The sequence below is a fragment of the Streptopelia decaocto genome, assembly GCF_964273445.1.
Source record: "Streptopelia decaocto genome assembly, chromosome: 5".
In the NCBI taxonomy this organism is placed as follows: Eukaryota; Metazoa; Chordata; class Aves; order Columbiformes; family Columbidae; genus Streptopelia; species Streptopelia decaocto.
Window position 1 is genome coordinate 57,427,855 of NC_138659.1, and position 12,607 is coordinate 57,440,461.

The 12,607-nt window shown below is 61.8% G+C and overlaps 1 protein-coding gene across 1 annotated transcript; it reads left to right on the forward strand.

Annotated features, from left to right (window-relative positions):
- Positions 1-405: 405 nt before the first annotated feature.
- CRTAC1 (cartilage acidic protein 1) lies at positions 406-12,078 on the forward strand (the record flags this gene model as incomplete). Its single annotated transcript, XM_082053647.1, has 15 exons — positions 406-450; positions 3,624-3,820; positions 5,085-5,281; positions 6,210-6,340; positions 6,983-7,139; positions 7,740-7,874; positions 8,142-8,287; positions 8,473-8,609; positions 9,273-9,355; positions 9,891-9,991; positions 10,069-10,237; positions 10,772-10,917; positions 11,038-11,080; positions 11,582-11,725; positions 11,966-12,078. 15 exons carry the CDS (start codon positions 406-408, stop codon positions 12,076-12,078), a joined length of 1,944 nt encoding a protein of 647 aa, XP_081909773.1.
- Positions 12,079-12,607: the final 529 nt, after the last annotated feature.

Sequence of the window (12,607 nt, forward strand, 5' to 3'; positions counted from 1 at the left end):
GGGGCGAGCACCCAAGGGGCGAGCACGGGGGTGCAGCTTCTCTCCTGCGAGCTAGGTGGCTCGCAGCCAGACAGCTCTCCCGGCCGCAGCTCCGGCTGCCTAGGAAGCGTCGCCCCGTTCTTCCCGGAGTGCCCCCCACCACTTCCAGCCCCGGCGGGCTCAGTGCCCGGGGCGATGCTCCCCGGCGGGTCCCCCAGCATCCCGGCGGACGGTGCCGCTGCCTTGGGGGCTGTAAATCAGCACGGCGCAGCCCCACCTCCGCGCTCGCCATTGGCAGCGGCGCCCCTCGTCCCGCTCATTGGCGCTGTCGCTGCCGCCCGCCCCTACATAAGGCGCCGCTCGGCCGGGCCGGCCCCGTCGGAGACAGGAGAGCAGCAGAGCCGGCGGCGAGGCGGGCGCTGCGGGATGCGCTCCCGCCGCCGCGGAGGCGCCGGGCAGCCCCCCTGGCCCGTGAGTAGGGGATGGTTTAGTGCTCTGTGAAGTTTCCCGGGAACTCCGGGGCGGGGAGGGGGCGGCTTTCCACTCCGGCACGGTCACCGGCCCGGAGAGAAGTTGGTGGCGGGTGGAGAGGGGCCGCAGGCAGCCTGCCCCCGCAGCGTGGAGGGGATGTGGGGTGGCAAGGAGAGAGGAAGGAGGATGAGGGATGCTGGGCTGGGGGTGGACCGGGATCGGGATTTTGGAGCAGCGATGGGTGTGTGAGGTCGGAAGGGGAGAGCGCTGGTAGGGGCATCAGGGTGGTGAGAAGCCAGGGACAGCTCCTCTTGTTGAGGGCACTTGTGCTTGCTCGTGGCTGAGCTTGTGCAGGGGCTGGGGGTCCAGCCACACACCTGCCTGTGTGGGAAGGAGCTGGCTGTGTGCTGGTAGGTCTGAGACCCCAAGGACCTGATGTCCCTTTGGGCCGAGCTCACAGGCTAAGGTGACTGCTCATCTCCACACTGCATTAGCTGCTGCTGGCTGAGTCCCAGCATGGCAGGTCCGGCACTGAGGAGTCCTGTGTAGGAGGGGACAGGGACAAGCCAGCTTGCAGTTGGGGGCTTTGGGCCCATCAGAAGCATCTGTGATGGGACACACAGGCTAGGGTCTATGAGAGGGCTGTGGGAGGGAGCAGCTCTGAGCCTATGGCAGCAGTGAGAACAGGGGCAGTGGGACGCGGGCTCCAGGGCTTTGGCCGGAGCAGAGGCACTGCAGGAGATGGGCTGCCTGGGGCTGAGGTGCTGTGGAGGGGACACTGTTGGCATCCCTGGAACGCTCAGCTGCTGCAGGAGAGGGGCTGTTTGGTCTGTGGGATGTCTCCTGCCTGTCACCTGCCCTGATGGGTAAAGCTGTGGCAGCCTGGGAATAGCCAGAATGGCAATATGATGTTACTGGGGCACAAGCAGCATGATGTCATGGGATACTGCGATGTCACCATGTCACTGCTCTGGGGTGCCTTTGGGGTGTGATGAGGCCCTTGCTGCATGGTGTTGCGCAATGTCGTAGTGGTGCTGGAGGTGACTGCGGCCCAGGATGGGATGTTGCTGCAGTGGTGGAGCATGACATCACTGGGGTGCACAGCATGATGGGCAGCAATGTCATGCTGGCATGTGGGATGGGGTGGCCACACAGAGAGCCAGCTCCCACCCTCATAATGATATGGGCTCGGGATGTGTGTGTGGGTACATGAGAGCCCTGGGGACAGCATCTTTCCACCTGTGATGAATGGTCTGGAACACAACCGCCTTCCTGCCCCACAGCTCCCAGTTGCATCCCTCCCTCCCTGCAGGGCATTGCCAGCCACAGCCATGCATGGAGACAGATGAGTCCTACATGTTGCATCCCTGCCATGGGGCAGCACCCTCTCACTGTGCTGCCTGGCTGCAGCCTGTGTGGGTGCCCTTGGCACCCCCTGTCTTTTTCCCATCCTCCCACTGTCTCTAACCCTGCTTGGTGCCCTAGCTTTGCGTCACCAGGTTTACCCATGTTGAGCAGGCACCATGGGGTGACCACTGCTCCTGGGATGACCTTGCCACCAGATGCCACAGCACAAGTCAGGACATAGCTCTGCTCTGTCTACAGGCAGGACTCCATAGCCTCAAACCTCAGGCTGAGCTTCATGCTGGGGCCTCAGTGTGATCAGCAACACACTAGGAACCAGGAGGCCTTTTCTGTCTGCCACCCAGAGCCTGAGCCTCCCTCCCTACCCCTTCCCAAAATGGCCTGGCTCTGGGCCGCGCATCCCTTCCCCATGGCACCAGGCACCGGATCCACTGGGAAAAGCCTTTTGTCTCCAATCAGGAACATTGTTTCATCCTGGAAAGGCTCCATCCAGCCTGGAGGGATTTTGGCTGCAGCTGGATGGGGCGGGGTGGTACCTAGGGAATGGGCCAAGCTGCAGGCACAGGAGTTGGAGACAGTGCAGAGAGAGCGGTGCCAGCAGCCCAGAGACAGTGATCTGTCACCTGGTTGGGGTTGAGGGGGCACTGCTTTGCATCGGTGGGGGCTCATGCGGCAGCCCTGCACCCATGTGTCCACATGTGGGTGGCTCTTCCCCACACTTACTTCAGTGAGCCCAGTGTGGGGCTGTGGCAAAGGCTCCCCCTTTGTGGCAAAGGTCATTCACCCCTGTCACCCTGCCAGGGATGGTAGCTGTTCTTGGCTCCTCAAGAAGCCTCTGCTTGGGAACACCCAGCCACCAAGGTGAAGGACAGTGTTCCATGTAGCTGTGCCATCCCTCCAGGCAGAGAGGGGGACACGCTGCTCTTGCTTCCAGCTGGAGCACTGGTGAGTGGGTCCATGCCTGTGGCTGCACAGCTCACTGCTGGCCTTTTCCACTCTGGAGGGGAATGACTCACCTGCGGCAAGGGGTGGTCATCCTGAGTGCCACCTTGCTTGTCACCTGTGCTACAGACAGGTCAGAACCAGCTCCATAATCTCCTCAGCCTTGCCAGCAGTGCTGGCAGACACTGTCCTCCGCAGTCCAGCTTAATTGAGCCTCTCCTTCCAGTCTTCTATCCCTCCCAGTGTCTCCTTCCCGTGACCACATCCCTGTGAGGACACCTTCCCTGGCCAGTGTGGGAGGAGCTCACCCTGCAGAGCCCCTAGGAGAAACAGTGCCAGCAGGGAAACTGAGGCACACAGGAATCACCAGGCAGAGTACCCCCATGTTCTCCCCATGGCTTTCCCCAGCTCTGGAGGACCAGCCAGATGGAGAACAAGCTACCCAGCCTGGTGATGCCTGCTTCCTCCAGCTCTGCCAAGGAGCAGTAATTGGCGTTGTGCCTTGCCAGGAGCTTGGTTGCCAGCAGCCCCTTGGGGCAGGGTGAGCTGGGTCTGAGTCCAGCTTCGTCAGCACCCTGCAGCCTTCCTGCCACCTCCTGGGTCCCTCCCATTCCTGCTCAGATCTGACTCCCAGCTCACTGGAGTACAGTCCTGTCCCAAGGAAGCCCCACGGGTGAGCTGCACCCAGTAGGATCCGTGCATTGGGATGCCAGAGCTGTGGCAGTGGGGTTGATGGGGTGGCACAGGCTGGGCTGTGTGACGAGGGGCTGGAGAAGGAGCGTCTCCTATGCAAGGGTGGTGTGGATGCTCGGGCACAGTAGAGCAGGGTCTCCTCCTGGTGCTGATGGGCTGCAGGTCTCCCCCAGGTGCCCAGGATGCTGGTGCTGTGCCTGCTGTCCCTGGTCTGGCTCAGCGAGGGCTCTCAGCGCAGTGAACCCATGTTCGCAGCCGTCACCCACCGCCTCCTCCCACCCGACTATGACAACAACCCGACGCAGCTCAACTACGGCGTGGCCATCACTGACCTGGATGCTGATGGTGACTTTGAGATCGTGGTGGCAGGGTGAGTGGTGCACCCAGTGCCTCGGTGGCAGTGGGACCTGGTGGACCTGTAAGGCTGGGAGCTTCTCACCGCTCCCTGGGCATGTAGCTGTTTGGGGGGTTGTGCACAGTGGTGGTGGGGTGTTGAGGGTGTTGATGCCAGGTGGGCATCTGCATGAGGCCAAGTGGGTGCCCACATCCCAGGGCCAGGTCCCCTCTCTGCGGGGCACTGGCAGCTGCCGAGCAGCCAGAGTCCACCCTGCAGCTCAGAGCCAGCATGTCCCCAAGCCAGCTCAGCTCCGCTGACAGGACTCAGTGCTCTCCGGAGATTCGGTTAATTGGCTGGAGGTTTTTTTTAGCCCTTTATTGGAGTGATGGCTCAGAAGGGCTGGCAGGAGCCAGGTAGGCAGGGAGCTGTGTGCTGCCAGCACCCAAGTGGGGCTGGACACAGAGCAGCTGCTGCCAGCAGGTCCAGCCACAGCTGGGGACAGTGGGGACTATGGCACAGGCTCTGCGTGAGTGTGCTGGCATGGCTGTGAGCTGCCAGCGTTGTGTGTCTGTGCAGGCATCACTGTGCTCACCCCCAAGGGAGGTGCACATGCAGGTGTGCTCACCTGGAGGGGACCCCTCACCCCCACAGAGCCTGTCTGGGGGGGCTGCAGCAGCCAGGACACCACAGTGGCAGGTGGAGTCCAGCCCTGCCACCGCTCTGACCATCACCACGGGGCAGCAAACCACGGAAAGCTCTGGAGACCCCCCATAGGGGCCCAGGCCACCATTCCTAACTGGGCTGAGTCAAGCAGCCAGCTGGGGTTTTGTAAGCAGCCTCGGTGCCCATTGTATAACTTGTTTACTGGTGCCTGGGGCAGGAGTGGGCAGGGAGCCTGTGACGAGCGGCATGTGGAGAGGATTTACCTTGTGTGCCAGTTTCCCTCCCCTGCAAAAGGGCTCCAAGCAGAGATCTGCACCCCATCCTGCCCCACTGGCTGCCCGGCCCCTGCCCTGGCATTGACCTCAGGTACTTGAGCCACGTAGACACAGGATGCCCAACACAGGCTGGAAGAGATCCAGGCTGAGCCCTCCCCAGGAGCAGCCAGAAGCCAGCCCCACATTTGGGTGCTGAGGGCAGCCCAGTGTGCCTGGTCTCCATGGACCATACAGGTTTCTGCTGCGCCTGTCATGGGGAAAACCTGGTGTCACACCTGGTGTTCCCCAGCAGATGGGATGGGGGTTCTTGTCCCTGTTCCCAAGCCTTAGCGAGCCATTGCCCCTGCTTGCACTTGCAGGTACAATGGTCCCAACCTGGTGCTCAAGTACGACAAGGCACATGGGCGGCTGGTGAACGTGGCAGAGGATGAACCGGGCTCCCCGTACTATGCATTGCGGGACCGGCAGGGCAATGCCATTGGTGTGACAGCCTGTGACATTGACGGGGACGGCCACGAGGAGATCTACTTCCTCAATACCAACAATGCCTTCTCCGGTGAGCCCTGCCAGCGGCTGTGCCCTGAGCCCGGGGCGCAGGGGGACCTCCCAGCGCGGCAGCCCGCGACCTTCGGCGCATGAGGGATGTGTGCGGGCTGGAGTTAATTTCTCAGTTGAGTGGGTCCATTGATTGATGGCAGTGCGGGTGGGATGCTGAGCCCAGCCAGTCGCTGAGTCAGCACTTCCAGCTGCCCACCTCCCTCCCTGCAGCACCCCAAGCAGGACAGCAGCTTCCCCAACACCCCTGGGGCTGCCCTGCCACAGGGACCCTGTGCTGCAAATCCCAGCTGTGTCCCTCTGTGGCATGGCTCCCCTGTGCCTGATGGACCAAGCCAGGTCTAATCCTGCCCTTCCAGTGCTGTCCCAGCTCCTGGGTTGGTGCTTCAGCCCAGCTCTGCTCAATGTCCATGTTCCATGGCCCTGACCTCCACACAATGGATCAGTTTTCCTGACGCTCCTAATTGTCTGGGCTGCTGGTGGCTGCCGGCACACCTGTCCCTAAATCAGGCACTGCCATCGGCACTGTCATGGACAGCATGGCCTGCTGCCTGTGCCTGGCACAGCATCAATTTAAAAAAACAAAAACAAAACAACAGCAACACCACAAAAACAAACAAAAACAACAACAACAAAACACCAAACCATGTTCCTGCGTATGATCTACAGGGCTGCGCCCCACTGGGGACACATTTAACCTTAACGAGTTGATTCTTCTGTGTGTCTCCCAGGGGTCTTCAAGGGTCACAGGGGCTCTTGGAGCAGCAGCCCAGCCCTGTGATACTGCTGAGTGCTATGGGGGACAGAACAGAGATTTGGGATGCTCTGGGTAGAAGGAAATTCCTTCCACAACCTCCCCTTGCAGCAGGGGACCCTCCTTGAGAGGAGGCAGGACACTGCAGCCCCCTGACTCATGACCCTCACCCCAGGCATGGCCACCTACACAGACAAGCTCTTCAAGCTGCGTAATGGGCGCTGGGAGGACCTCCTGAGCGACGAGGTGAACCGGGACGTGGCCAGCCGCTTCGCTGGGCGCTCCGTTGCCTGTGTGGACCGGACGGTGAGCAGTCAGCACATGGCGGGCTGGGGGCATCTCTGCTCCCTTCCCAGACCTCACCCCCTTCCAACCCTCCTCTGTGGGGTCCCAGGGGACCTCTCCCATCACCAGGGCACCAGCCCCATGCCCTCCCCTCACTGGGTGTGCTCCTCAGCAGCCCATGGCTGTCAGGGCTGGCAGCCTCCCAGCCATGGGGACTGCGGCTGCCTGTCCACACGGTTGCTGCCAGCTGATAAACGTGCCTGTCGAGGTGATTTATGTTCCTGTCACCTGCTCTTTCTTCTTCTTCCTCCCCCAGCAGTTTGTTTCCCAATGATTATCACTAAATCAGGGTCCAACTGCCACATGGGACAAGGGGGTTGGTGGGGATGGGGGGGACCTGGCACACCAGGGATGCTGAGGAGGCAGAGTGCCCTGTGCTGGCACCATGAGCCTGGGGACTGCGGAGGTCCTGGAAGCAATGTGGCACATCCCTGCTCATGGTGTGCTTTTCACCATGGGTTTTGCAGAGCTCTTGCCCAGCACATTAGTTGTGTCTGGTCCCATGGAGCCATGAGAGCATTCAGCCCCACAGCAGAGATCCTGTGGTCCCCATGGAGTTGGGTTTTGGGTGTATGGGTGCTGAGGAGGTGCCGCCGGCCACAGGGCTCCGGCAGGTACTCCATCTACATCGCCAACTACGCCAGTGGCAACGTGGGCCCCCATGCCCTGATCGAGATGGACGTGGCTGCCAGTGACCCTGCCCGTGGCATCGTGGTGCTGGTGGACGTGGCTGTCCAGGCTGGTGTCAGCAAGTACACAGGTACCCGGCTGCTGCAGCCCTGTGGAGGGGACAGGGCACAGCAAGCGTGGGACCCCGTTGCAGGCAGGGCAGTACCCGTTGCAGGCAGTGGCCTGTGCCACGCATTAGGCTGCCTCACTGCCCCATCTAGTGGCAGCCCCATGGCCCGTGGAAGGGACCAAGGCCAGGAGATGCTCACCCAGGATCCCCGTCTCCTGCCCGGCAGCCAGGCTGATCACTCCAGAGCTGACAGCATCCCCAGGGCTGGTAGCATCACACGGAGACACAGGCACATAGGCAGGGCAGAGGGGAACATGCCAGCCTGTGCCCCACGCTGCCCCACCACCACGGGGACTGCTGCTGTGCCCCGTCTCCCCAGCAGTAAATTGTCACTAATTAGGAGTGTTGTCACCATGGTGATGGCAGTGATTGGGGTTGGGAGTGACACAAGTGGCTGCCAGGCTCAATTAGCTTCTGATGAGAGGGTCTGAAGGAGGGAGAAGGGACATGTTGGGGTTCCCGGGAGCACCCGGGGGGCGGCACTGAGCGGGACGTGGGGGGTATACACTCCCCTGAGGCAGGGTGCCAGCTGCCACCTCACCCTTGTGCTGCTATCCCCAGGAGGCCGTGGGGTGGCTGTGGGTCCCATCCTGAGTGACAGCGCCTCAGACATATTCTGCGGTAACGAGAACAGCCCAAATTTCCTCTTCCACAACCAGGGAGATGGGACATACCGGGATGTGGCAGCTGCTGTGGGTGAGTAGAGGGAGCAGGAGGGAGCAGCCAGCTGTTGGGGACCCCCAGCCAGGCCTGCTTCTGGCTGCCTGGCAAGGCTGAGTGCAGGGTGGAGGGACCCAGAGCCCCCCTGACCACCAGGGGTGGTTGAGGTGCGCCGGGGCGTCTGTCGGGGCAGGGATGCAGCCTTGTGTGGGGTGGACCCATCTGGGGACCACAGTGCACACCCCAGGGAGATGGAGGCAGGGAGGACGTCCTGTTTCCCCCCATCCCCTTGCGGCTCCCCAGGGCTGGATGACCCCTACCAGCACGGACGTGGCGTGGCACTGGCTGACTTCAACCGTGATGGCCGGCTGGACATCGTCTATGGAAACTGGAATGGGCCGCACCGCCTCTACCTGCAGAGCGGGGCTCCTGGACGTGTCCGATTCCGGGTGAGGGCTGAGGCTGGGACGCCCCCCCGGCACTGCCAGCTTTGCTGCTGAGCCCCCTTGGCTGGGGGCCTTGCTTCACCTCAATTTGGCTTTGAGCCCCAATTCCCAACTGGAAGGGGACCTGAAGCACCATAGTGGGACCCTGTGTCCCATTCCTTGTCACTTTATTCCTGTCCTTTGCACAGGACATTGCCACCCCCAAGTTCTCCATGCCGTCCCCTGTCCGCACAGTCATCACAGCCGACTTTGACAACGACCAGGAGCTGGAGGTTTTCTTCAACAACATCGCCTACCGCGGCTCCTCTGCCAACCGCCTCTTCCGGTAGGAGCATGAGGACCCAGCGGGGCCAAGCAGCCCGAGCAGCACAGCCAGGCTCACGGGGCTCCTCTCCAGCAGTGCCACTGCTCAGGCTCGGCTAATAGAAGGGACCGTGACTGAGCCCTTCCCAGTGTCATTACCAGCTGCTGCGATCGTGCCTGCAGCAGCCCCTGGGGCCCCGGCTCCACTGATTAGCTGGGAGCTTGTTCATGGCTCCTGTTAATTGTGGGAGTCAATTCCTTGTTACTGCTGCGAGGCACCTCCTCACCTGGCATGCAGAATGGTGGGAGCTGGTTGTTCCATCCCGGTGCTGGTACCTGTGGGCGGGTGGGGGAGAGTAGCATGGTGGGGAGACCTTGCAGGGGGGGTCTCCTGTCCCAGACTGATACGGCAGCGTTTGGAGATGGTGCTGCTGCTCTGCAGTTCAGACCCACAAGAGTCAGACTCATGACATCCCTGTCACCCTCCATGGATTGGGGATACGTGGTGTCAACAGGCAGGGGCCAGTCCTGTCCCCCATGGACCACCCTGCAAAGCCACCAGCATCACCCCCAGGTGCCACCTGGGCTGTCACCTCTCTGCCAGGCTGCTCGGGGGCACAGGCACTTCCTGAGCACTGCTGGGGGCCACAGGGGCTGGCACTAATGCCCTGTCTGTGCCCCGCAGGCTCATCCGCAGGGAGCACTCAGACCCCATTGTGGAAGAGCTGAACCCAGGGGATGCACTGGAGCCTGAGGGACGGGGCACGGGTGAGTCCTCCCAGTCCTGGCAGGGGCAGCCTGTGCCGGGGGTGTTCCACAGCACCGCCTGATACCCTCTGTGCCTGGGGGTGCCGTGTGCCCAGCTTGGTCACCTGCCCACTCCCCACCAGCTCACTGGAGCCCATATGAACCAGCAGCAGCCCCATGCTTTTTCCCTCCACCTGTACCCAGCTAAGGGTGCCATCTCCATGTGTTTTCGAGGGCTTTGCTCTTGGGGAGCTTCTTCCTGGGTGCCCACTGTTCAAAGCCTCTGTGTTTGGGAGGAGGTCAGGCAGCCTCCTGTGTCCCACAGCCCCCCAGGCACTGCCTGTCCCCCCAGTGCCTGGGGAACTGACTCACCTGATAGTAGCATGTCACCCATACAGGGCCCCTAATGCCTGCACTGGGGTCACTTCATCTTCCTTAATGCCCCTGCATCACTGGGACTGCTCTTGTTGGCTGTGGGAGCCAGCACTGGCAGCAAGGTATAGTGCTCATAGATGTGGGGCCAGACCCCAGCCATGACCTGATCCTGTCCTTGCAGGGGGTGCAGTGACAGACTTTGATGGTGATGGGATGCTGGACCTGATCCTGTCCCATGGCGAATCCACGGCACAGCCCATCTCCATCTTCAAGGGCATCCAGGTGAGTGAAGCAGGAGGTCCTCGTGTTGTCCTTGTCCCTACCACATCTCCCAGCTCTGCCTCCATGATCCCTTGCAGGGCACCAGCAACAACTGGCTGCGTGTCATCCCCCGCACCCGCTTTGGGGCCTTTGCACGGGGGGCCAAAGTGGTGCTGTTCACACGGCGCAGCGGGGCCCACCTGCGAATCATCGATGGGGGATCGGGGTACCTCTGCGAGATGGAGCCGGTGGCGCACTTCGGACTGGGTGAGCCAGGGGACTAGGGGCTACCTCCACCCCCATCCCTTCCCGGCACCCCCATTGATGGGCTCCTGAGCCCTGCATGCCCTCCCGAGCAGGGTCCACTTCTGCCATCCTGTTGCCCTGCAGCATGGTAGTCATCCATGCCCATTGCCTTGGGCATGGTGGGCTCCAGGGGAGGCCGCTGGCAGGGTGCTAACCACCGCACCTCTGCTGCAAAGGGCAGCTGCCCACTTCCCTGCTCCCTGCCTGCTGCTTTGCCCAGTCACCAGGGATATCCATGCCCATGAACCCTCCCCTGGCTCAGCACAGCTGGCACCCGAGCCTGCAGGGTTGTCCCTGTCTGCTGGCAGGGCAACCCGTCATCCCCACATGCAACCCTTGGGCTGACACCCCTGTGTGGGGCTGTTGGTGTGGGCATTTGTATCCCAGCTTGGAGAGCAAGAGGAGGTTTGCATCTCCATCCCTACCACCCCTCCACCTCCTTTCAGCCCCTATCCACCCTGGAGACCCCCCCTCTGAAAAGCTGCCCATCTCCAGGGCAAGATGAAGCCAGCAGTTTGGAGGTGACCTGGCCGGATGGCCGTGTGGTGGTGAGATCTGTGGCCAGCAGTGAGATCAACTCTGTCCTGGAGGTTCCCTACCCCCTCGACATGGAGGAGCCACTCATGCCTGCTCTGCTGGAGGTGAGGGCACAGGGTGGGGTGATTTGGGGCAGGAACTGGCGGCTGGGATCTGCTGGCTTGGTGGCTGCCCAGGGCTGATTCCTCCCCATCCCAGCGGTCTCTGCTTTTCCCCAAACACAGTGCGGGCAGGGATTCTCCCAGCACGAGAATGGACGCTGTGTAGGTGAGTGGCTGCTGGGGACACAGGCATGCCTGCTCCTGGGGTGCTGCAACATGGCCCCATGGGCACAGCTGGAGGGTCAGGCGGGAGCACTCTGCTGCAGGCAGCAGCCAGGGAGGTGGCTGGGCATGCAGGCAGGGTTGCAACACAGCCCAACGTAGGGTACATCGGCCTGCGCAGCATGGAGCATGGGAATGAGGGCAGCAGCACAGCTCTGGAGGGGAACTGTGGTGTCACAGGGAGGCAGCAGAGTGATGTCCTGGGGGTGGGAGGCACGCCTGGCATGTGGCAGGTGTTGCTTTAGAGCCACAAGTGATGGAAGGGCAGTGGGGATGTGAAAGGGTGGCTGTAGCTATGCCATGAGCCTCCTATGCAGAGACTGGGCTTGTGCATGGCTGCCTCTGGGAGCAGCTATCCAGCATGTGCAGGGGAAACTGGAGGGGCTATGGCTGGCAGCCTCAAGCTCCCAGCCCAGCCATCACACCAAGGCCTCTCTGCTTGCAGACACAGATGAGTGCACTGAGTTCCCCTTCGTCTGCCCCCGGGACAAGCCGGTCTGCATGAACACCTACGGTGGATATCGCTGCCGCAGCAACAAACGCTGCGGCCGGGGCTACGAGCCCAACGAGGATGGCACAGCATGCGTGGGTGAGTGATGGCGGGGATGTCCTGACTATATGGCTGCTGAGCCTGGCCAAGCCAGTGGACAGCAGCCCCAAAGCACTGCCCCTGCCAAAGGCCTCGCTGCATCCTGCAAGCTGCCATGCAGCTGCCCAGCCCCTTGCACCCTGGCTCTGTGTCTGTTTGTCCTGCACCTCTTGCTGAGCCCCTACTGATTCCCCTTCTCTATTTCTCTCTCTTTTTCTTTTTTGCTCCTTCTCTGTGCAGCTCAAGTGGCCTTTTTTGGGGGATACCCCTCTGCTGGGAGCTGGCCTGGGCCCCACTATGGTGCCCTCCTCCCTCTAGTCCTTGGACTCTGCCTTTGCCTCTATGCACTTTAACTCCTGCCCGTAACGTGCCAGAGCAGCCTTGGTGGAAGGACCAGCTGGCCCCTGCCTGCCTCTCTTTTTTCTCTCTCTCTCTTTCCATGTCAAACCACCCAGGAAGCGCTGGCTGCACCTTGCTGGGGTGGCCAGCGGCAGGATGGGCACAGAGCCTGTTTGCCTGGCCATGGGGGGCTTCACCCCTTGGACCGTGTCTGGGAAAGCAGCCCCGGGGCAGCGCCCCTTCCCCGGCACCTCCCCACCCAGTCGCTTGCTCCGTCACCTCGATACCGTATCATGTGCCTGCTGGTTTGGCCTGCGACGTGTGTGCTTCACCTGCCCTCTCCTCGGTGATGGGTACCCCCCTCCCCAGCCCTGACAGAGGAGGGTCCCCTCAGCCCTGTGGGGGAAGGACCCTCCTGGTCTGTTTTTTAATGTATTGACACCACTGTTTGGAGTCAGACCCTGCTCAGTCTTCCAGCCCCTCTCCTGGAGAACCCTCCCAATAAACTATAACCTGTCTATTAGCCCAGCCTGCTGAGCTGTG